Source organism: Oncorhynchus clarkii, unplaced genomic scaffold (genome assembly GCF_045791955.1).
Source record: "Oncorhynchus clarkii lewisi isolate Uvic-CL-2024 unplaced genomic scaffold, UVic_Ocla_1.0 unplaced_contig_2148_pilon_pilon, whole genome shotgun sequence".
NCBI classification, from domain to species: domain Eukaryota; kingdom Metazoa; phylum Chordata; class Actinopteri; order Salmoniformes; family Salmonidae; genus Oncorhynchus; species Oncorhynchus clarkii.
The window spans coordinates 1-26,219 of NW_027258700.1; the positions used below are offsets into that span (position 1 = coordinate 1).

The 26,219-nt window shown below is 50.0% G+C and overlaps 1 protein-coding gene across 1 annotated transcript; it reads left to right on the plus strand.

Annotated features, from left to right (window-relative positions):
• Window positions 1–585: 585 nt before the first annotated feature.
• On the plus strand, window positions 586–25,961 carry LOC139398207 (phosphofurin acidic cluster sorting protein 2-like; the record flags this gene model as incomplete). The annotated part of the gene is made up of 16 exons (XM_071144330.1): window positions 586–737; window positions 2,311–2,374; window positions 8,700–8,771; window positions 9,852–9,982; window positions 11,260–11,392; window positions 11,537–11,641; window positions 11,862–11,968; window positions 12,281–12,435; window positions 12,720–12,830; window positions 13,135–13,243; window positions 21,740–21,782; window positions 21,876–21,918; window positions 22,256–22,391; window positions 24,490–24,710; window positions 25,029–25,142; window positions 25,386–25,961. Coding segments are annotated over 16 exons (1,815 nt in total), but the record flags the coding sequence as incomplete, so codon positions are not given.
• Window positions 25,962–26,219: the final 258 nt, after the last annotated feature.

A 26,219-nucleotide genomic window follows, 5' to 3' on the forward strand; every position in this document is an offset into this window, starting at 1 on the left:
TCTCTCACTCTCTCTCTGACTCTCTATCTCTCTCTCCCCCTCTGACTCTACTCTCTGACTCTCACTCTCTCTCTGACTCTCTATCTCTCTCACTCTCCCCCTCTCTGACTCTCTATCTCTCTCTCTGACTCTCTCTCTGACTCTCTATCTCTACTGACTCTCCCTCTCTCTACTCTGTCTCTCACTCTCTCTCTGACTCTCTACTCTCTACTGACTCTCTATCTCTCTCTCTACTCCTGTCTCTCACTCTCTCTCTGACTCTCTATCTCTACACCTCCCCCTCTCCATCTCTACACCTGTCTCTCACCTCTCTCTCTGACTCTCTCTCTCTACACCTCCCACCTGTCTCTCTCTCTCTCTCTCTCCCTCCCACCTGTCTCTCTCTCTCTGACTCTCTATCTCTACACCTCCCCCTCTCCATCTCCACCCCCCCTCTCCATCTCCACCCCCCCTCTACTTCTCTACCTCCCCACCTGTCTCTCTCCCTCCCTCTCCCTCCCCACCTGTCTCTCTCTCTCTCTCTCTCCCTCCCTCCCACCTGTCTCTCTCTCTCTCTCTGTGCGTGTGTCTCTCTGAATGTTCCAGGTGTTGGACTCGGAGCAGGACCCGGCAGAACCCCCTCCAGAGGTAGAGGAGGATCTGGACCTAGAGAGTCTGGAGTTTGAAAACCCCAGTGACAGTGGACCAGAAGTAGACGATGACGACAGTGTCCTCAGCACCCCAAAACCCAAGCTCAAGTGAGTCGGACTCGTTTTCAGTTTGTACTTACACTATATACAAAGTATGTGGACACCCCTTAAAATTTGTGGATTCGGCTATTTCAGCCACATCCATTGCTGAGAGGTGTATAAAATCGAACACACCGCCATGCAATCTCCATAGACAAATATTGGCAGTAGAATAGCCTTACTGAAGAGCTCAGTGACTTTCAACGTGGCACCGTCATAGGATGCCACCTTTCCAACAAGTCAGTTGGTCAGAATACTGCCCTGCTAGAGCTGCCCCGGCCAACTGTAAGTGCTGTTATCATGAAGTGGAAATGTCTAGGAGCAACAGCGGCTCAGCCACGAAGTGGTAGGCCACACAAGCTCACAGAACGGGACCGGCGTGTGCTGAAGCGCGTAAAAATCATCTGTCCTCGGTTGCAACACTCACTACAGAGTTCCAAACTGCCTCTGGAAGCAACGTCAGCACAAGAACTGTTCATCAGGAGCTTCATGTAATGGATTTCCATGGCAGAGCAGCCGCACACAAGCCTAAGATCACCATGTGCAATGCCAAGCATCGGTTGGAGTGGTGTAAAGCTCGCCGCCATTGGACTCTGGAGCTGTGGAAACTCTCTCTGTGGGTTGATGAATCACGCTTCAACATATGGCAGTCTGACAGAGGAATCTGGGTTTGGTGGATACCAGGAGAACTCTACCTGCACAACTGCTAATTGCCAACTGTAAAGTTTGGTGGAGGAGGAATAAAGGTCTGGAGCTGTTTTTCATGGTTCAGGCCCCTTAGTTCCACTGAAGGGAAATCTTAATGCTACAGCATACAATGACATTCTAGACGATTCTGTGCTTCCAACTTTGTGGCAACAGTTTTAGGAAGGCCGTTTCCTGTTTCAGCATGGCAAGGCCCCCGTGCACAAAGCGAGGTCTGTACAGAAATGGTTTGTCGAGATCGGTGTGGAAGAACTTGACTGGCCTGCACAGAGCCCTGAACTCAACCCCATCAAACACCTTTAGGATGAATTAGAACGCCGACTGTGAGCCAGGCCTTAATGCCCAACATCAGTGCCCAATCTCACTAATACCGTGTGGCTGTATGGGAAACAAGTCCCCGCAGAAATGTTCCTACATCTAATGGAAAGCCTTCCCAGAAGAGTGGAGGTTGTTATAGCAGCAATGTTCCAACATCTAGTGGAAAGCCTTCCCAGAAGAGTGGAGGCTGTTATGACAACAATGTACCAACATCTAGTGGAAAGCCTTCCCAGAAGAGTGGAGACTGTTATAGCAGCAATGTTCCTACATCTACTGGAAAGCCTTCCCAGAAGAGTGGAGGCTGTTATAGCAGCGAAGGGGGGGACCAACTCCATATTGATGCCCATGATTTTGGAAAGAGATGTTCGACAAGCAGGTGTCCACATACTTTTGGTCATGTTGTGTATATGCCTGTGTTTTCAGTTGCTATCACTCAGATTTGTAAGATGCTTTTTTTAAATCAGCTCCAACTGTTACTTTTACAGCATTTAAACATTTATTTTATACATTCATGATGTTTTCACTTGTGTTATTAAAGACATTCTTTTTGTTATTGCAGGCCATATTTCGAGGGCCTTTCTCTCTCCAGTTCTCAGACAGAGATCGGCATCCACACCAGCCCGGTTAGTAACACATAACCACCCAGCCCGGTCCGTAACACAGAACCACCCAGCCCGGTTAGTAACAAGCAGAACCACCCAGCCCGGTTAGTAACAGACAGAACCACCCAGCCCGGTCCGTAACACAGAACCACCCAGCCCGGTTAGTAACAAGCAGAACCACCCAGCCCGGTTAGTAACAGACAGAACCACCCAGCCCGGTTAGTAACACAGAACCACCCAGCCCGGTCCGTAACACAGAACCACCCAGCCCGGTTAGTAACAAACAGAACCACCCAGCCCGGTTAGTAACAAACAGAACCACCCAGCCCGGTTAGTAACAGACAGAACCACCCAGCCCGGTTAGTAACACAGAACCACCCAGCCCGGTCCGTAACACAGAACCACCCAGCCCGGTCCGTAACACAGAACCACCCAGCCCGGTTAGTAACAAACAGAACCACCCAGCCCGGTTAGTAACACAGAACCACCCAGCCCGGTCCGTAACACAGAACCACCCAGCCCGGTTAGTAACAAACAGAACCACCCAGCCCGGTCAGTAACAGACAGAACCACCCAGCCCGGTCAGTAACAGACAGAACCACCCAGCCCGGTTAGTAACAAACAGAACCACCCAGCCCGGTCCGTAACACAGAACCACCCAGCCCGGTCAGTAACACAGAACCACCCACCCCGGTCAGTAACACAGAACCACCCAGCCCGGTCAGTAACAGACAGAACCACCCAGCCCGGTTAGTAACACAGTTCCACCCAGCCCGGTCAGTAACAGACAGAACCACCCAGCCCGGTCCGTAACACAGAACCACCCAGCCCGGTCAGTAACAGACAGAACCACCCAGCCCGGTCAGTAACAGACAACCACCCAGCCCAGTCAGTAACACAGAACCACCCAGCCCAGTCAGTAACACAGAACCACCCAGCCCGGTCAGTAACAGACATAATCACCCAGCCCGGTCAGTAACAGACAGAACCACCCAGCCCGGTCAGTAACAGAGAACCACCCAGCCCGGTCAGTAACAGAGAACCACCCAGCCCGGTCAGTAACAGACAGAACCACCCAGCCCGGTCAGTAACACAGAACCACCCAGCCCGGTCAGTAACAGACAGAACCACCCAGCCTGGTCAGTAACAGAGAACCACCCAGACCAGTCAGTAACAGACAGAACCACCCAGACCAGTCAGTAACAGACAGAACCACCCAGCCCGGTCAGTAACAGACAGAACCACCCAGCCCAGTCAGTAACAGAGAACCACCCAGCCCGGTCAGTAACAGAGAACCACCCAGCCCGGTCAGTAACAGAGAACCACCCAGCCCGGTCAGTAACAGAGAACCACCCAGCCCGGTCAGTAACAGACAGAACCACCCAGCCCGGTCAGTAACACAGAACCACCCAGCCCGGTCAGTAACACAGAACCACCCAGCCCGGTCAGTAACAGAGAACCACCCAGCCCGGTCAGTAACAGACAGAACCACCCAGACCAGTCAGTAACAGACAGAACCACCCAGCCCGGTCAGTAACAGACAGAACCACCCAGCCCGGTCAGTAACACAGAACCAGCCAGCCCAGTCAGTAACACAGAACCACCCAGCCCGGTCAGTAACAGACAGAACCACCCAGCCCGGTCAGTAACACAGAACCAGCCAGCCCAGTCAGTAACACAGAACCACCCAGCCCGGTCAGTAACAGACAGAACCACCCAGCCCGGTCAGTAACAGACAGAACCACCCAGCCCGGTCAGTAACACAGAACCAGCCAGCCCAGTCAGTAACAGACAGAACCACCCAGCCCGGTCAGTAACAGACAGAACCACCCAGCCCGGTCAGTAACACAGAACCAGCCAGCCCAGTCAGTAACACAGAACCACCCAGCCCGGTCAGTAACAGACAGAACCACCCAGCCCGGTCAGTAACACAGAACCAGCCAGCCCAGTCAGTAACACAGAACCACCCAGCCCGGTCAGTAACACAGAACCACCCAGCCCGGTCAGTAACAGACAGAACCACCCAGCCCGGTCAGTAACAGACAGAACCTCCCAGCCCGGTCAGTAACACAGAACCAGCCAGCCCAGTCAGTAACAGACAGAACCACCCAGCCCGGTCAGTAACAGACAGAACCACCCAGCCCGGTCAGTAACACAGAACCAGCCAGCCCAGTCAGTAACACAGAACCACCCAGCCCGGTCAGTAACAGACAGAACCACCCAGCCCGGTCAGTAACAGACAGAACCACCCAGCCCGGTCAGTAACACAGAACCAGCCAGCCCAGTCAGTAACACAGAACCACCCAGCCCGGTCAGTAACACAGAACCACCCAGCCCGGTCAGTAACACAGAACCACCCAGCCCGGTCAGTAACAGACAGAACCACCCAGCCCGGTCAGTAACACAGAACCACCCAGCCCGGTTAGTAACAAGCAGAACCACCCAGCCCGGTCAGTAACAGACAGAACCACCCAGCCCGGTCAGTAACACAGAACCACCCAGCCCAGTCAGTAACACAGAACCACCCAGCCCGGTCAGTAACACAGAACCACCCAGCCCGGTCAGTAACAGACAGAACCACCCAGCCCTGTCAGTAACACAGAACCAGCCATCCCAGTCAGTAACACAGAACCACCCAGCCCGGTCAGTAACACAGAACCACCCAGCCCGGTCAGTAACACAGAACCACCCAGCCCGGTCAGTAACAGACAGAACCACCCAGCCCGGTCAGTAACACAGAACCACCCAGCCCGGTCCGTAACAGACAGAACCACCCAGCCCGGTCAGTAACAGACAGAACCACCCAGCCCGGTCAGTAACACAGAACCACCCAGCCCAGTCAGTAACACAGAACCACCCAGCCCGGTCAGTAACACAGAACCACCCAGCCCGGTCAGTAACAGAGAACCACCCAGCCCGGTCAGTAACAGACAGATCCACCCAGACCAGTCAGTAACAGACAGAACCACCCAGCCCGGTCAGTAACAGACAGAACCACCCAGCCCGGTCAGTAACACAGAACCAGCCAGCCCAGTCAGTAACACAGAACCACCCAGCCCGGTCAGTAACAGACAGAACCACCCAGCCCGGTCAGTAACACAGAACCAGCCAGCCCAGTCAGTAACACAGAACCACCCAGCCCGGTCAGTAACAGACAGAACCACCCAGCCCGGTCAGTAACAGACAGAACCACCCAGCCCGGTCAGTAACAGACAGAACCACCCAGCCCGGTCAGTAACACAGAACCAGCCAGCCCAGTCAGTAACAGACAGAACCACCCAGCCCGGTTAGTAACAAGCAGAACCACCCAGCCCGGTCAGTAACAGACAGAACCACCCAGCCCGGTCAGTAACACAGAACCACCCAGCCCAGTCAGTAACACAGAACCACCCAGCCCGGTCAGTAACACAGAACCACCCAGCCCGGTCAGTAACAGACAGAACCACCCAGCCCGGTCAGTAACACAGAACCAGCCATCCCAGTCAGTAACACAGAACCACCCAGCCCGGTCAGTAACACAGAACCACCCAGCCCGGTCAGTAACACAGAACCACCCAGCCCGGTCAGTAACAGACAGAACCACCCAGCCCGGTCAGTAACACAGAACCACCCAGCCCGGTCAGTAACAGACAGAACCACCCAGCCCGGTCAGTAACAGACAGAACCACCCAGCCCGGTCAGTAACACAGAACCACCCAGCCCAGTCAGTAACACAGAACCACCCAGCCCGGTCAGTAACACAGAACCACCCAGCCCGGTCAGTAACAGAGAACCACCCAGCCCGGTCAGTAACAGACAGAACCACCCAGACCAGTCAGTAACAGACAGAACCACCCAGCCCGGTCAGTAACAGACAGAACCACCCAGCCCGGTCAGTAACACAGAACCAGCCAGCCCAGTCAGTAACACAGAACCACCCAGCCCGGTCAGTAACAGACAGAACCACCCAGCCCGGTCAGTAACACAGAACCAGCCAGCCCAGTCAGTAACACAGAACCACCCAGCCCGGTCAGTAACAGACAGAACCACCCAGCCCGGTCAGTAACAGACAGAACCACCCAGCCCGGTCAGTAACAGACAGAACCACCCAGCCCGGTCAGTAACACAGAACCAGCCAGCCCAGTCAGTAACAGACAGAACCACCCAGCCCGGTCAGTAACAGACAGAACCACCCAGCCCGGTCAGTAACACAGAACCAGCCAGCCCAGTCAGTAACAGACAGAACCACCCAGCCCGGTCAGTAAGAGACAGAACCACCCAGCCGGGTCAGTAACAGACAGAACCACCCAGCCCGGTCAGTAACACAGAACCAGCCAGCCCAGTCAGTAACACAGAACCACCCAGCCCGGTCAGTAACACAGAACCACCCAGCCCGGTCAGTAACACAGAACCACCCAGCCCGGTCAGTAACAGACAGAACCACCCAGCCCGGTCAGTAACACAGAACCACCCAGCCCGGTCCGTAACAGACAGAACCACCCAGCCCGGTCAGTAACAGACAGAACCACCCAGCCCGGTCAGTAACACAGAACCACCCAGCCCAGTCAGTAACACAGAACCACCCAGCCCGGTCAGTAACACAGAACCACCCAGCCCGGTCAGTAACAGACAGAACCACCCAGCCCGGTCAGTAACACAGAACCAGCCATCCCAGTCAGTAACACAGAACCACCCAGCCCGGTCAGTAACACAGAACCACCCAGCCCGGTCAGTAACACAGAACCACCCAGCCCGGTCAGTAACAGACAGAACCACCCAGCCCGGTCAGTAACAGACAGAACCACCCACCCCGGTCAGTAACAGACAGAACCACCCACCCCGGTCAGTAACAGAGAACCACCCAGCCGGGTCAGTAACAGACAGAACCGCCCAGCCCAGTCAGTAACAGACAGAACCGCCCAGCCCGGTCAGTAACAGACAGAACCACCCAGCCCGGTCAGTAACACAGAACCACCCAGCCCGGTCAGTAACACAGAACCACCCAGCCCGGTCAGTAACAGACAGAACCACCCAGCCCGGTCAGTAACAGACAGAACCACCCACCCCGGTCAGTAACAGACAGAACCACCCACCCCGGTCAGTAACAGAGAACCACCCAGCCGGGTCAGTAACAGACAGAACCGCCCAGCCCAGTCAGTAACAGACAGAACCGCCCAGCCCGGTCAGTAACAGACAGAACCACCCAGCCGGGCAGTAACACAGAACCACCCAGCCCGGTCCGTAACACAGAACCACCCAGCCCGGTCAGTAACAGACAGAACCACCCAGCCCAGTCCGTAACACAGAACCACCCAGCCCAGTCAGTAACAGACAGAACCACCCAGCCCAGTCAGTAACAGACAGAACCACCCAGCCCAGTCAGTAACAGAGAACCACCCAGCCCGGTCAGTAACAGAGAACCACCCAGCCCGGTCAGTAACAGAGAACCACCCAGCCCGGTCAGTAACACAGAACCAGCCAGCCCGGTCAGTAACACAGAACCACCCAGCCCGGTCAGTAACACAGAACCACCCAGCCCGGTCAGTAACAGAGAACCACCCAGCCCGGTCAGTAACAGACAGAACCACCCAGCCCGGTCAGTAACAGACAGAACCACCCAGCCCGGTCAGTAACAGACAGAACCACCCAGCCCGGTCAGTAACAGAGAACCACCCAGCCCGGTCAGTAACAGACAGAACCACCCAGCCCGGTCAGTAACAGACAGAACCACCCAGCCCGGTTAGTAACAGACAGAACCACCCAGCCCGGTCAGTAACAGACAGAACCACCCAGCCCGGTCAGTAACAGACAGAACCACCCAGCCCGGTCCGTAACACAGAACCACCCAGCCCGGTCCGTAACAGACAGAACCACCCAGCCCGGTCAGTAACAGACAGAACCACCCAGCCCGGTCAGTAACAGACAGAACCACCCAGCCCGGTCCGTAACACAGAACCACCCAGCCCGGTCAGTAAACCCCATCAGTAATAGGTGGTAACTATTCTCCTTCATTGTTGTCCCTCTGTTCTCCCTCCCTCTGTTCTCCCTCCCTCTGTTCTACCTCCCTCTGTTCTCCCTCCCTCTGTTCTCCCTCCCTCTGTTCACCCTCCCTCTGTTCTCCCTCCCTCTGTTCTCCCTCCCTCTGTTCTCCCTCCCTCTGTTCTCCCTCCCTCTGTTCTCCCTCCCTCTGTTCTCCCTCCCTCTGTTCTCCCTCCCTTTGTTCTCCCTCCCTCTGTTCTCCCTCCCTCTGTTCTCCCTCCCTCTGTTCTCCCTCCCTCTGTTCTCCCTCCCTCTGTTCTCCCTCCCTCTGTTCACCCTCCCTCTGTTCTCCCTCCCTCTGTTCTCCCTCCCTGTGTTCTCCCTCCAGGTGGAACCAGACCCGACTGAGAGCAGCGAGGCCACGTTCCAGGTGGACAGTGTCTCAGAGAAGGGCTCATATGTAGGTATTATGTTATCCTAGAAAACGCTGGTCTTTGTTTTCATTTAAATTCATTTCAATACAACTTTATTTTGTTCCTCAGGGGCAATTAAAGACCCAGTCAGTTTACAAATATCACCCCCTCAGGGGTAATTAAAGACCCAGTCAGTTTACAAATATCACCCCCTCAGGGGCAATTAAAGACCCAGTCAGTTTACAAATATCACCTCCTCAGGGGCAATTAAAGACCCAGTCAGTTTACAAATATCACCCCCTCAGGGGCAATTAAAGACCCAGTCAGTTTACAAATATCACCCCCTCAGGGGCAATTAAAGACCCAGTCAGTTTACAAATATCACCTCCTCAGGGGCAATTAAAGACCCAGTCAGTTTACAAATATCACCCCCTCAGGGGCAATTAAAGACCCAGTCAGTTTACAAATATCACCCCCTCAGGGGCAGTTAAAGACCCAGTCAGTTTACAAATATCACCCCCTCAGGGGCAATTAAAGACCCAGTCAGTTTACAAATATCACCCCCTCAGGGGCAATTAAAGACCCAGTCAGTTTACAAATATCACCTCCTCAGGGGCAATTAAAGACCCAGTCAGTTTACAAATATCACCCCCTCAGGGGCAATTAAAGACCCAGTCAGTTTACAAATATCACCTCCTCAGGGGCAATTAAAGACCCAGTCAGTTTACAAATATCACCCCCTCAGGGGCAATTAAAGACCCAGTCAGTTTACAAATATCACCCCCTCAGGGGCAATTAAAGACCCAGTCAGTTTACAAATATCACCTCCTCAGGGGCAATTAAAGACCCAGTCAGTTTACAAATATCACCCCCTCAGGGGCAATTAAAGACCCAGTCAGTTTACAAATATCACCTCCTCAGGGGCAATTAAAGACCCAGTCAGTTTACAAATATCACCCCCTCAGGGGCAATTAAAGACCCAGTCAGTTTACAAATATCACCCCCTCAGGGGCAATTAAAGACCCAGTCAGTTTACAAATATCAACATGCTCCAAGTATACAGTGTACAAACAGACATCACATCCCCAATACAACACATTGTCCCTGTCTTTGCTCCGTCCCAGCAGGAAGGGCAACCAGAGGCAGTGACCCCCACTACAGAGCTGGAGATGGACAACATGGACACCTTCCTGGAGAAGCTGCCCCCTACTGGCAAGATGAAGAAGACCGAGTCCCTCATCATCCCTTCCAACAGATGGTAAATACTGTCCGACTCTCTCAGTTCATCTTCACGCCATTTCCCACAACGCATCCCGTCTCCTCGCCTCCTCATTGGAGGAGAAAGGTCCATCTTTAAAACCTTCTTCTCCAATGTGTTTTGAAAAGGAAGTGAGAAGACCGGATGCAAGGAATCTGGGAAAGATGAATTGCTGAGTGTCTTCTCAACTTCAGCTTGTTTCCATCCATGGTTCAGTTTGTAGGAAACCAGTCTGCCCATTCAAATGTTGGGAGCATACCCCTTTACCCCTACCTACATGTAAAAATTACCCTCCCCTCCCACCCCCTACCTACATGTAAAAATTACCCTCCCCTCCCACTCCCTACCTACATGTAAAAATTACCCTCCCCTCCCACTCCCTACCTACATGTAAAAATTACCCTCCCCTCCCACTCCCTACCTACATGTAAAAATTACCTTCCCCTCCCACTCCCTACCTACATGTAAAAATTACCCTCCCCTCCCACCCCCTACATGTAAAAATTACCCTCCCCTCCCACTCCCTACCTACATGTAAAAATTACCCTCCCCTCCCACTCCCTACCTACATGTAAAAATTACCCTCCCCTCCCACCCCCTACATGTAAAAATTACCCTCCCCTCCCACTCCCTACCTACATGTAAAAATTACCCTCCCCTCCCACTCCCTACCTACATGTAAAAATTACCCTCCCCTCCCACTCCCTACCTACATGTAAAAATTACCCTCCCCTCCCACTCCCTACCTACATGTAAAAATTACCCTCCCCTCCCACTCCCTACCTACATGTAAAAATTACCCTCCCCTCCCACTCCCTACCTACATGTAAAAATTACCCTCCCCTCCCACTCCCTACCTACATGTAAAAATTACCCTCCCCTCCCACTCCCTACCTACATGTAAAAATTACCCTCCCCTCCCACTCCCTACCTACATGTAAAAATTACCCTCCCCTCCCACTCCCTACCTACATGTAAAAATTACCTCCCCTCCCACTCCCTACCTACATGTAAAAATTACCCTCCCCTCCCACTCCCTACCTACATGTAAAAATTACCTTCCCCTCCCACTCCCTACCTACATGTTAAAATTACCCTCCCCTCCCACCCCCTACATGTTAAAATTACCGCCCCTCTGTCCCATTGTAGTGTCCCACCCCCAACCGCCCTGCTCTGTCCTCATTGTAGTGTCCCACTCCCTACCTCCTACCCTGCATTCCCCTCAAGCTGGCCCTGCTCTGTCCTCATTGTAGTGTGCGTTCTCACGTCTTCCCCAGGCAGGAACCTAAGTTGGCGGGGAGGAGAGGGAGGAGTACATCCCTAAAGGAGCGCCAGCCCAACAGACCACAGAACGAGAGAGCCAACAGCCTGGATAACGAACGCTCCCTCGACACACACTGCCATCTACAGGTAGGAGGAGGAGCAGACTGACCGATCAAGTCAGAATTCCCGAGTCTGTAACTTTAATATATAGATGTTTCTAGTGATTGTGTCTTAGATGTGAGATGAATTTCTTTTCGATGTTCTTCCATAAGTATATTCCCCCTTCCCCAGATCCCCAGGAAGACCGTGTATGACCAGCTGAACCACATCCTGGTGTCTGACCACCAGCTACCTGACAGCATCATCCTCATCAACACATCTGATTGGCAGGGCCAGGTAAGAGACAGGAAATGACATAGACTGAAGTGAAAAACGTTGGGTGACCACTCGTCGTCTCCATGACGACCAAAAGAGCGGTTTTTAAATATATATTTTTTTTTTTACATTTAAACCTTTTCTTTCTCTTTAACAAACACTTATTCTCACATTACATTTCCTCTTTCGGCATCTCTCGTTTTTATATATTCTCTGTTTTCTCTGTTTCTATTCTCTTCAGTATCTGTCAGGCGTTCTCCAGAACCAGCACCTCCCGGTGGTGTGTACCTGTACTACAGCAGACATCCAGGCCGCCTTCAACACCATCGTCTCACGCATACAGAGATTGTAAGCCTCCTCTTTCACATTCTCATTGTAATCATAATAATAATAATAATAATATACACTACTTAGCAGAATGATTTTTCTCCCAAAAAACAACTCACTTGTTCGTACATTATCAGTGTGTGTCTGTGAATCCCTGAAAGACTTGGAACACAACATTGGCGCTGCTAGCAGCGCCACGCACTCTTGTCGTCGTAGTTACCGAGCCGATCCTCTCCCGTACGCGTTATTGATTTAGTATTGTAGCTATAGGTCTTCCGTTACAGGTTGTTAATATGTTTGTCTCCTTGCTGTAACACGATGCTTCCTATGTAGCTGTAACTGTAACAGCCAGACGCCCATCCCCATAAAGATAGCTGTGGCTGGAGCCCAGCACTACCTCGGTGCAGTCCTCAGGCTCTTTGTAGACCACCTCTCTTACAAGACCCCTGATTGGCTGGGCTACATGAGGTTCCTCATCATACCACTAGGTGAGAGATAAGGGGGGGGGGGTGGACAGTCATTCAGACCACACCTTGTAGTTGGAATATAACCAAATGTTTGTTCGTTTTAGGGTTACAAAATTCTCTACAAGTTTCTCTACACTTGTGAGTCATGGGAAAAAAAACCCTGTGAATGTTGTCTGGGGATTTTGCAACCCTAGTTTGTTTTAAAGATAGTATGATACTTTTTTTATTATGCCTTTTACTTCTAGAGAGTTCTTACTTGTCGTTATCAGTGATTTGACGTTTCTCTTCCTTTTGATTGTGGACAGGATCTCACCCAGTCTCCAAGTACCTGGGCACCATCGACTATCGATACAACAGTTTATTCCAGGACACTGCGTGGAGGGACCTCTTTCACAAGCCCGACGCTCCAGTCATAGGTAGGACAGGGTTAAACACACACACACGAGGGTTGCAAAAAATCTCTTTAAGTTTATCGGAAATTCCCAGGTTGGAGGATTCTTGGATTTCCTGCTTGTTTCCCTTTCCAGACGGTATTTCACAACCCTAACACACATCTAAGATGTATCTATACTACATGTGTGTGTGTGTGTGTGTGTGTGTGTGTGTGTGTGTGTGTGTGTGTGTGTGTGTGTGTGTGTGTGTGTGTGTGAGCTGTGGAAAGAATTTACTCTTGAAGACATTAAAACAACCAATCAGTCACTCCTGTCATGTGGTGTACAGTGCAGGAGAGTCCAGATGTGGTTTCCAGGGTAACCCAGTATATGGTCGGGGCCAACGGAGTTCACCAGCTCCCCATCGCTGAGGCCATGCTCACATACAAACAGAAGAGGTAAGAAAGGACACGCACACATACACACGCACACATACACACACACACACACTCACTCACACACTCTCACACACACACACACTCTCACTCTCATTCACACACACACTCACTCTCACTCACACACACTCTCACTCTCACACACACACACACACACACTCTGACTCACACACACACACACACACACCGTGGTGCCATTTAGCTAACTCACAACTTTATAGGCAACATTTATAGAGTGCAAAAGCAGTTATAATCTGGCAGCGGGATTTCATTTGAAACATTTCTTCAACAATGTGGATTATGAAAGATGTGTTTCTCAGTTTACTAAACCGTAGTTAAATATCTGCCTCCTTTTAACATTGGTGAAGAAAAGCTGCAGGTTAAAATCACGCTGACAGATTATCATGAGGGTTTAAGGTATTTTTTCGGCACAAATTTTTGCAGTATGAAAATGCATCCCTTTGTGTTTAACTGCTTAATTAACAGCTAATAGCATTCCTGATAAGTGTTATAATAATTAATAGCATTCCTGATAAGTGTTATAATCATTAATAGCATTCCTGATAAGTGCTATAATAATTAATAGCATTCCTGATAAGTGTTATAATCATTAATAGCATTCCTGATAAGTGTTATAATAATTAATAGCATTCCTGATAAGTGTTATAATAATTAATAGCATTCCTGGTGTTATAATAATTAATAGCATTCCTGATAAGTGTTATAATAATTAATAGCATTCCTGATAAGTGTTATAATAATTAATAGCATTCCTGAAAAGTGTTATAATAATTAATAGCATTCCTGATAAGTGCTATAATAATTAATAGCATTCCTGATAAGTGTTATAATAATTAATAGCATTCCTGGTGTTATAATAATTAATAGCATTCCTGATAAGTGTTATAATAATTCATAGCATTAATGATAAGTGTTATAATAATTAATAGCATTCCTGGTGTTATAATAATTAATAGCATTCCTGATAAGTGTTATGATAATTAATAGCATTAATGCTAAGTGTTTTAATAATTCATAGCATTCACATTCAGCATTCATATATTGTCCACTTCATTTCAGTCAAGGGGAGGAATTTTTACTTGTCAAATGCGTCTTCTGAAAATGTTTGGGGATTAGACCGAGTCCCAAGAATACCCCTCTTACGTGCCTTTAGCCTATGTTCAGTTTGAGAAGGAGAGCGTTGAGGAGGACGGAGGTGTTTGAAAAGGAGAGCGTTGAGGAGGACGGAGGTGTTTGAGAAGGAGCGCATTGAGGAGGATGGAGGTGTTTGAGAAGGAGAGCGTTAAGATGAGGAGGACCGGAGGTGTTTGAGAAGGAGAGCGTTAAGATGAGGAGGACCGGAGGTGTTTGAGAAGGAGAGCGTTGAGGAGGACGGAGGTGTTTGAGAAGGAGAGCGTTGAGGAGGACCGGAGGTGTTTGAGAAGGAGAGCGTTGAGGAGGACGGAGGTGTTTGAGAAGGAGCGCATTGAGGAGGATGGAGGTGTTTGAGAAGGAGAGCGTTAAGATGAGGAGGACAGGAGGTGTTTGCGAAGGAGAGCGTTGAGGAGGACGGAGGTGTTTGAGAAGGAGAGCGTTGAGGAGGACGGAGGTGTTTGAGAAGGAGAGCGTTGAGGAGGACGGAGGTGTTTGAGAAGGAGAGCGTTGAAGAGGACGGAGGTGTTTGAGAAGGAGAGCGTTGAGGAGGACGGAGGTGTTTGAGAAGGAGAGCGTTGAGGAGGATGGAGGTGTTTGAGAAGGAGAGCGTTGAGGAGGACGGAGGTGTTTGAGAAGGAGAGCGTTAAGATGAGAAGGACGGAGGTGTTTGAGAAGGAGAGGGTTGAGATGAGGAGGACCGGAGGTGTTTGAGAAGGAGAGCGTTGAGGAGGACGGAGGTGTTTGAGAAGGAGAGCGTTGAGGAGGACGGAGGTGTTTGAGAAGGAGAGCGTTGAGGAGGACGGAGGTGTTTGAGAAGGAGAGCGTTAAGATGAGAAGGACGGAGGTGTTTGAGAAGGAGAGGGTTAAGATGAGGAGGACGGAGGTGTTTGAGAAGGAGAGCGTTAAGATGAGGACCGGAGGTGTTTGCGAAGGAGAGCGTTGAGGAGGACGGAGGTGTTTGAGAAGGAGAGCGTTGAGGAGGACGGAGGTGTTTGAGAAGGAGAGCGTTGAGGAGGATGGAGGTGTTTGAGAAGGAGAGCGTTAAGATGAGAAGGACGGAGGTGTTTGAGAAGGAGAGGGTTGAGATGAGGAGGACCGGAGGTGTTTGAGAAGGAGAGGGTTGAGGAGGACGGAGGTGTTTGAGAAGGAGAGCGTTGAGGAGGACGGAGGTGTTTGAGAAGGAGAGCGTTGAGGAGGACGGAGGTGTTTGAGAAGGAGAGCGTTAAGATGAGAAGGACGGAGGTGTTTGAGAAGGAGAGGGTTAAGATGAGGAGGACGGAGGTGTTTGAGAAGGAGAGCGTTGAGATGAGGACGGAGGTGTTTGCGAAGGAGAGCGTTGAGGAGGACGGAGGTGTTTGAGAAGGAGAGCGTTGAGGAGGACGGAGGTGTTTGAGAAGGAGAGCGTTAAGATGAGAAGGACGGAGGTGTTTGAGAAGGAGAGGGTTGAGATGAGGAGGACCGGAGGTGTTTGAGAAGGAGAGGGTTGAGGAGGACGGAGGTGTTTGAGAAGGAGAGCGTTGAGGAGGATGGAGGTGTTTGAGAAGGAGAGCGTTGAGGAGGACGGAGGTGTTTGAGAAGGAGAGCGTTAAGATGAGGAGGACGGAGGTGTTTGAGAAGGAGAGGGTTGAGATGAGGAGGACCGGAGGTGTTTGAGAAGGAGAGCGTTGAGGAGGACGGAGGTGTTTGAGAAGGAGAGCGTTAAGATGAGGAGGACCGGAGGTGTTTGAGAAGGAGAGCGTTGAGGAGGACGGAGGTGTTTGAGAAGGAGAGCGTTGAGGAGGACGGAGGTGTTTGAGAAGGAGAGCGTTAAGGAGGACGGAGGTGTTTGAGAAGGAGAGCGTTGAGGAGGACGGAGGTGTTTGAGAAGGAGAGCGTTAAGATGAGGAGGACCGGAGGTGTTTGAGAAGGAGAGCGTTGAGGAGGACGGAGGTGTTTGAGAAGGAGAGCGTTGAGGACGGAGGTGTTTGAGAAGGAGAGCGTTAAGATGAGGAGGACCGGAGGTGTTTGAGAAGGAGAGCGTTAAGATGAGGAGGACCGGAGGTGTTTGAGAAGGAGAGCGTTGAGGAGGATGGAGGTGTTTGAGAAGGAGAGCGTTGAAGAGGACGGAGGTGTTTGAGAAGGAGAGCGTTGAGGAGGACAGGAGGTGTTTGAGAAGGAGAGCGTTGAGGAGGACGGAGGTGTTTGAGAAGGAGAGCGTTGAGGAGGACGGAGGTGTTTGAGAAGGAGAGCGTTGAGGACGACAGGAGGTGTTTGAGAAGGAGAGCGTTGAGGAGGATGGAGGTGTTTGAGAAGGAGAGCGTTAAGATGAGGACCGGAGGTGTTTGAGAAGGAGAGCGTTGAGGAGGATGGAGGTGTTTGAGAAGGAGAGCGTTGAGGAGGATGGAGGTGTTTGAGAAGGAGAGCGTTGAGTACGGAGGTGTTTGAGAAGGAGAGCGTTGAGGAGGACAGGAGGTGTTTGAGAAGGAGAGCGTTGAGGAGGACGGAGGTGTTTGAGAAGGAGAGCGTTGAGGAGGACAGGAGGTGTTTGAGAAGGAGAGCGTTAAGATGAGGAGGTGAACTTTGTTAGCTTGCTACTACTATAATAGATTGTTATTCAAAAATAACACGTTTCATACCCATGATGCATTTAGGCACAACCAATCAGAAATGACCAGCTCGTGATGCTGAATGTAGGCACAACCAATCAGAAATGACCAGCTCGTGATGCTGAATGTAGACAAATTTGAGCAGGTGTAATTCAACGGTCTTCATTTTAAATTAGAGACTTTACTAAAACAACAAGAGGTCTTTGTTGGAGCCTATTTCTTCCTATTTTAAGAAATAAGAGAGGTACCTGTTTGACAGACACAAATCAGGCTATAGGCTGTTATCGATAGGATTTATCGGCCAATTCCTCTACCCACAATGCGCTCTTTAAATAGCCTGCCTCCGTGTCAGTGTCAGACTTCTGGAAGTACCATGCTCAGATTCCTAATGATGTCTCAGATTTCATTATTTGCAAACAAGACACACTGATTTGGCATTAGTGGAAATATAAGACAAAAACACAGGTCTCTCTGTCCATTCTTAGCCTGTAATTTTGGTCATTTGTGTGGTATTGAAAAAGATATGTAAAATGATGTAGAATTGCATGACATTTTTATAAAATAAAAATGCTCTCAGACCCCGCACATAAGATTCATGCAATGCGTTTACTCTAAAGGAGATGTTTCCACCCCTATTCTTGTCCACGGTGGTCTGTGAACCCACAACCTTCTGGCTCGCAGCCCTGTGCACTATAAAAATTCCTGCGTTGCCATGTAATGCTTACAGGACGAAGAACAGTTTCTAAAAACTGCATATCTAACGCTCTGGTCTGTCCAAGAAGTGAGGGTAGACATGTTGGTAGACAAAATGGAAGACATGTTTTCTGTTATCCACTATTATTTTGGGTATAAGGGTCACTTGTTTCAGGTAGGGTTTAGGTCAAATATACAGTGTATCACAAAAGTGAGTACACCCCTCACATTTTTTGTCAATATTTGAGTATATCTTTTCATGTGACAACACTGAAGAAATGACACTTTGCTACAATGTAAAGTAGTGAGTGTACAGCTTGTATAACAGTGTAAATTTGCTGTCCCCTCAAAATGACTCAACCATTAATGTCTAAACCGCTGGCCACAAAAGTGAGTACACCCCTAAGTGAAAATGTCCAAATTAGGCCCAATTAGCCATTTTTCCTCCCCGGTGTCATGTGACTCGTTAGTGTTACAAGGTCTCAGGTGTGAATGTGAATATTAGTAAGTCATATATTATATGATCCATTTTCATTTCAGGGAAGTCCGAGGTCCATGTAACTCTCATTATAAACAGTTCCCTTACTGGAATGGTAGCGATCCTACAGATTACTCGTCTGTCTGTCTTGTCTGTCTGTCTGTCTTGTCTGTCTGTCTGTCTGTCTCTCTCTGTCTCTCTCTCTGTCTCTCTCTCTGTCTCTCTCTCTCTGTGTCTCTCTCTCTCTCTCCTTGCTTTCTGTGTAACCTGGCCTGACCAGGTTACACAGCTAACAGTAGTTCTGGGGCCTGACCAGGTTACACAGCTAACATTAGTGGTTGGGGCCTGGCCAGGTTACATAGCTAACAGTAGTGGTTGGGGCCTGACCAGGTTACACAGCTAACAGTAGTGGTTGGGGCCTGACCAGGTTACACAGCTCACAGTAGTGGTTGGGGCCTGACCAGGTTACACAGCTAACTGTAGTGGTTGTAGTTCTGGGGCCTGACCAGGTTACACAGCTAACAGTAGTTCTGGGGCCTGACCAGGTTACACAGCTAACTGGTCAGTCTGGGCCCTGACCAGGTTACACAGCTAACAGTAGTGGTTGGGGCCTGAACAGGTTACACAGCTAACAGTAGTTCTGGGGCCTGACCAGGTTACACAGCTAACTGGTCAGTCTGGGCCCTGACCAGGTTACACAGCTCACAGTAGTGGTTGGGGCCTGACCAGGTTACACAGCTAACAGTAGTTCTGGGGCCTGACCAGGTTACACAGCTCACTGGTCAGTCTGGGCCCTGACCAGGTTACACAGCTAACAGTAGTTCTGGGCCCTGACCAGGTTACACAGCTCACTGGTCAGTCTGGGCCCTGACCAGGTTACACAGCTCACTGGTCAGTCTGGGCCCTGACCAGGTTACACAGCTCACTGGTCAGTCTGGGCCCTGACCAGGTTACACAGCTCACTGGTCAGTCTGGGCCCTGACCAGGTTACACAGCTCACTGGTCAGTCTGGGCCCTGACCAGGTTACACAGCTAACAGTAGTGGTTGGGGCCTGACCAGGTTACACAGCTAACAGTAGTGGTTGGGGCCTGACCAGGTTACACAGCTAACAGTAGTGGTTGGGGCCTGACCAGGTTACACAGCTAACAGTAGTGGTTGGGGCCTGACCAGGTTACACAGCTAACTGTAGTGGTTGGGGGCCCTGACCAGGTTACACAGCTCACTGGTCAGTCTGGCCAATCTGCAGCGACAAGGCCGTTGTCCTTCCTGTAGGACTGGCTGGGTATCGGGGCTGTGTGGCAGATGTGCCAACGAAGACCCCTTGACTAACTGTGATGTTTTCTCAGCCTGAATGAGGGATACTGCAGTCGTGGAATGGTTGGTTGTCTGGTTGTGAAGGACAGTCTGTGAAAGGGTTGTCACAAACAGACCTGCCCGTAGATCTTTCCAACAGCAATGTTTTTTTCTCGTAATTTTGATTGTGGTGTATAGTACTGCAGGTCATATCCTACACATTGCTTTATATTCCTTCGGATGTCAGGTAGGAGGATATTAACTATGGACGGTTGGCATTGATTCCGGTCTGGCCACAACATGTGTAACTGAAATACTGGGGCGGCAGGTATCCTAGTGGTTAGATCGTTGGGCCAGTAACCGAAAGGTCGCTAGATCGAATCCCCGAGCTGACAAGGTAAAAAAAAAGTCTGTCGTTCTGCCCCCTGAACAAGGCAGTTTACCCCACCGATCCTGTTATTGTAAATAATAATTTGTTCTTAACTGACTTGCCTAGTTAAAAGGTTACATAAAGATTAAAAATTAAATGTATTTAGGTGCCCCCCCCTCCCCCTCCAGGCATTATTATATACTGTTTGAGTTTAGGGGGTGCCCTCCCCCTCCAGGCATTATTATATACTGTTTGAGTTTAGGGGGTGCCCCCCCCCTCCCCCTCCAGGCATTATTATATACTGTTTGAGTTTAGGGGGTGCCCCCCCCCCCTCCCCCTCCAGGCATTATTATATACTGTTTGAGTTTAGGGGGTGCCCCCCCCCCCCTCCCCCTCCAGGCATTATTATATACTGTTTGAGTTTAGGGGGTGCCCCCCCCCCCTCCCCCTCCAGGCATTATTATATACTGTTTGAGTTTAGGGGGTGCCCCCCCCCCCTCCCCCTCCAGGCATTATTATATACTGTTTGAGTTTAGGGGGTGCCCCCCCCCCCTCCCCCTCCAGGCATTATTATATTCTGTTTGAGTTTAGGGGGTGCCCCCCCCTCCCCCTCCAGGCATTATTATATACTGTTTGAGTTTAGGGGTGCCCCCCCTTCTCCCTCCCCCTCCCGGCATTATTATATACTGTTTGAGTTTAGGGGGTGCCCCCCCCTCCCCCTCCAGGCATTATTATTTACTGTTTGTGTTTATGGGGTGCCCCCCCTTCTCCCTCCCCCTCCCGGCATTATTATATACTGTTCGAGTTTAGGGGGTGCCCCCCCCTCCCCCTCCAGGCATTATTATATACTGTTTGAGTTTAGGGGGTGCCCCCCCCCTCCCCCTCCAGGCATTATTATATACTGTTCGAGTTTAGGGGGTGCCCCCCCCCTCCCCCTCCAGGCATTATTATATACTGTTCGAGTTTAGGGGGTGCCCCCCCCCTCCCCCTCCAGGCATTATTATATACTGTTCGAGTTTAGGGGGGGCCCCCCCCTCCCCCTCCAGGCATTATTATATACAGTTTGAGTTTAGGGGGGGCCCCCCCCCTCCCCCTCCAGGCATCATTATATACAGTTTGAGTTTAGGGGGTGCCCCCCCTCCCCCTCCAGGCATTATTATATACAGTTTGAGTTTAGGGGGTGCCCCCCCCCCCCTCCCCCTCCAGGCATTATTATATACAGTTTGAGTTTAGGGGGTGCCCCCCCCCTCCCCCTCCAGGCATTATTATATACAGTTTGAGTTTAGGGGGTGCCCCCCCTCCCCCTCCAGGCATTATTATATACAGTTTGAGTTTAGGGGGTGCCCCCCCCCCCCCTCCCCCTCCAGGCATCATTATATACAGTTTGAGTTTAGGGGGTGCCCCCCCCCTCCCCCTCCAGGCATTATTATATACAGTTTGAGTTTAGGGGGTGCCCCCCCCTCCCCCTCCAGGCATTATTATATATTGTTTGAGTTTAGGGGGTGCCCCCCCTCCCCCTCCAGGCATTATTATATACAGTTTGAGTTTAGGGGGTGCCCCCCCCTCCCCCTCCAGGCATTATTATATACAGTTTGAGTTTAGGGGGTGTGTCACAATAGCGATCAGTTTTGCAGTAAAATATTTTTACACAAACATCCATTTCATAAAATGGGAGACATAAGAGATGTGAAAAAAGCAAGGTTGTTCTACCTCAGATAGGGGTGTCTCAACAACTGAAGCCCTTTCTTGAGGATTGGCCACTAGCCTACTACCCATCATGGGGTTGTTAAAGCCTCTGGTCTCAGTAGATAAGACACGAGACAATCCCCTCCTCCATCCTGATAGGTTGGAACTTCTACACATGCTCACTCTGTGCCTGTGCCCCCCCCCCCCCCCCCTGTCTGTCTGTCCCCTGGTACTACAGCCCAGACGAGGACTCTTGTCAGAAGTTCATCCCCTTTATCGGGGTAAGTGGCTTTTCCCTAAAGGATACGTCCTTATCCTTGAACCTGATCGTTGTGTCCATACTTTTCACCCTGACCTCTGACCTCCCTCCCCAGATGGTGAATGTTGGACTGGTGGAACAGTCATCAGCAACATCAGGTTAGTCGTGAGGTGTGGGGGGTTTTCACGCTAATATATAATAAAGTAACCAATGCCATATGTACCAACAACATGCTGTTGTACGCACTGCTTTCATGTCAAGTTTAGGGGACAAAGACAACTTTTTGGATGTGATACTGTAGTTACACAGTACTTATAGGGGTGATTTCCTGAGCACCAATTAAACCTAATCCTTGTATATTTAATCTAGGTGTAGGTTTACTCTGTGTCCAGGCATCTGACCCCTAATCCTAATCTGTCAGTCTATCACTTGTTGTAATTGTACCCTCTGTCTATTGTGTAGCCCGATGATGATAATCCCTGTGTATTTTGTCAGGTGACTCAGACGATGCAGCTCCCATGGCGACAGCCCTCCTCTCCTTCACCCCTCCTCAGGTGTCCCCCGCCCTGAAGGAAGCCACGCCCACCCCTCCCTCCTCCCCCTCTGTCAACACAAGCTTCAGCTCATACAGGTACAGCTAACACACAGACACAACACCTGGTTCAGGTGTACAGGTACAGCTAACACACAGACACAACACCTGGTTCAGGTGTACAGCTAACACACAGACAAAACCTGGTTCAGGTGTACAGCTAACACACAGACACAACACCTGGTTCAGCTCATACAGGTACAGCTAACACACAGACACAACACCTGGTTCAGGTGTACAGGTACAGCTAACACACAGACACAACACCTGGTTCAGGTGTACAGGTACAGCTAACACACAGACACAACACCTGGTTCAGGTGTACAGGTACAGCTAACACACAGACACAACACCTGGTTCAGGTGTACAGGTACAGCTAACACACAGACACAACACCTGGTTCAGCTGTACAGGTACAGCTAACACACAGACACAACACCTGGTTCAGCTGTACAGGTACAGCTAACACACAGACACAACACCTGGTTCAGCTGTACAGGTACAGCTAACACACAGACACAACACCTGGTTCAGGTGTACAGGTACAGCTAACACACAGACACAACACCTGGTTCAGGTGTACAGCTAACACACAGACACAACACCTGGTTCAGGTGTACAGGTACAGCTAACACACAGACACAACACCTGGTTCAGGTGTACAGCTAACACACAGACACAACACCTGGTTCAGGGTACAGGTACAGCTAACACACAGACACAACACCTGGTTCAGGTGTACAGGTACAGCTAACACACAGACACAACACCTGGTTCAGCTGTACAGGTACAGCTAACACACAGACACAACACCTGGTTCAGCTGTACAGGTACAGCTAACACAGACACAACACCTGGTTCAGGTGTACAGCTAACACACAGACACAACACCTGGTTCAGGTGTACAGGTACAGCTAACACACAGACACAACACCTGGTTCAGGTGTACAGCTAACACACAGACACAACACCTGGTTCAGGTGTACAGGTACAGCTAACACACGGGCACAACACCTGGTTCAGCTGTACAGGTACAGCTAACACACAGACACAACACCTGGTTCAGCTGTACAGGTACAGCTAACACACAGACACAACACCTGGTTCAGCTGTACAGGTACAGCTAACACACAGACACAACACCTGGTTCAGGTGTACAGGTACAGCTAACACACAGACACAACACCTGGTTCAGGTGTACAGCTAACACACAGACACAACACCTGGTTCAGGTGTACAGGTACAGCTAACACACAGACACAACACCTGGTTCAGGTGTACAGCTAACACACAGACACAACACCTGGTTCAGGTGTACAGGTACAGCTAACACACAGACACAACACCTGGTTCAGGTGTACAGGTACAGCTAACACACAGACACAACACCTGGTTCAGCTGTACAGGTACAGCTAACACACAGACACAACACCTGGTTCAGCTGTACAGGTACAGCTAACACAGACACAACACCTGGTTCAGGTGTACAGCTAACACACAGACACAACACCTGGTTCAGGTGTACAGGTACAGCTAACACACAGACACAACACCTGGTTCAGGTGTACAGCTAACACACAGACACAACACCTGGTTCAGGTGTACAGGTACAGCTAACACACGGGCACAACACCTGGTTCAGCTCATACAGGTACAGCTAACACACAGACACAACACCTGGTTCAGCTGTACAGGTACAGCTAACACACAGACACAACACCTGGTTCAGCTGTACAGCTAACACACAGACACAACACCTGGTTCAGGTGTACAGGTACAGCTAACACACAGACACAACATCTGGTTCAGCTCATACAGGTACAGCTAACACACAGACACAACACCTGGTTCAGGTGTACAGGTACAGCTAACACACAGACACAACACCTGGTTCAGCTCATACAGGTACAGCTAACACACAGACACAACACCTGGTTCAGGTGTACAGGTACAGCTAACACCTGGACACAGGTACATCATCACGACTCCTTCTTGAGGAGTAGAGAAGGTAACTGTCTGGGGGTTTAATAGACTGATTATGGCTTCCATATTGTTCATTTAGCTAACATTTGATTTTCTAACTTTTTCATCTCGTACTATTCTCTTCATGTCTCTCTTCCTCTGCTGGGTATTGTAGTTCTCCCCAGGGGGAGCTGATGGGACTACAGGTGGACTACTGGGTGGCTCCCTCCCCGGCTGACAGGAAGAGAGACGTGGAGAAAAGGGACTCGTCCTCCTCTAAGAACACTCTGAAGTGTACGTTCCGCTCGCTGCAGGTCAGCAGGCTCCCCCAGGCCGGGGCCCAGCCACAGCCCGCCATGTCCATGACCGTGGTCATGAAGGAGAAGAACAAGAAGGGTGAGGGCACATTTTAAAATGGTTATATTGTATCTTTATGAAGTTCTGCTGCACTCACAGACGTTACTAGTGTCGGGTCTCTCTGTAACACTCCCTTTAATGAATGGACTCACTCCTGTATATATTATTATCCTGATAGTGAAGCTATTGGAAAGACCGAAATGTAAAGCCTAAATCCTAAAACTTGAGTTTAGGCCGAATTCCTAACTTTGCTAAAAACTTGTCCGTCGACATCGTTGATTGTGATGATTAGCGTTTTCCTTTATGACATCATAAAGTTAGGAATCCTGACTCTTCAGTTCTCTCTCTCCTTCTCAGTAATATTCCTGCCAAAGAAGACTAAAGACAAGGATGTGGAGTCTAAGAGCCAGGTGATCGATGGCATCAGTCGACTGATCTGCACTGCCAAGCACCAGCAGACCATGCTGAGGGGTAAGACTCCTCATCTCTGGACACGAAGACCGCCAACTCTCTTGTTACATTAGTGTGGGTTTACATCTGTCTGGCTGTAAGACCATCTTGTCTTTTAACAGATGCTTATCTGATCCAGGTATTACATCGATAATCATGAACTAGGTTTAGTATAACAATTTGTAAATTGTAAGGTAATTTCATTGTGTGATTTGGGATTATTTCTAGATGATTTTTTATTTTGAATCTGTTATTTTCTTCCAGTGCTGATTGACGGCGTGGAGTGGAACGACGTTAAGTTTTTCCAGTTGGCGGCACAGTGGTCGTCACACGTCAAACATTTCCCCATCGGGATCTTTGAACACAGTAAAGGGCCTTACTGACAAGCGACGCGTTGCCATAGTAGCGGGCAACCGTTACCATAGAGACTCATCTGGAACGGAGGACAACGTCCCCTCCCTCATGTGCCAATAGCTTTTATAATAGCCGAACCCCCTCCCGCACATCTTAGACTGGTCCCAGATCTGTCTGTGCTCTTTCCAACTCCTATGGTCAATTGTCAAACCCAACGTTGGCACGGCAGCACAAACAGATCTGGGACCAGGCAACACACATCTGCCCACCCCACTGTCTTAATTTAAGACCCAGATGTACCTATTGTTTACACTTCTGTGTTTGTTGTTGTGTTTATTCTAAAAGTTACCAAGGCGTCGGCTGTCATAAGGAGATTTGTTTCTCACCAAGTTTTTAAAAAATCCTGCTGATTTTCTATACACAAAGCCGAGCGGAAACCTAATTAAATAAATAGTTTGAAAAAACTCCTCTATAACTAGTAACATTTCGCCCCCCCCCCCGCTTTTTTCTAATGTGGCAAAAGATAGATTGTTTCAAACACTTTGCCAGGCACAATTTAACAAGATAACTTTGCGACCGAAAGGCCCTGAAACAATGGAAGATGGACAACACATAAAAGAGGAAGTGGTCTGGATCCTGGACTGAAACCATTCTAGAACACCCCGAGTCCTGGGGTGTATTCATTAGGAACCAAACAGAAGCAAACATAATGGGAAACGGGAAAGGAACCTACCTGAATTTGTC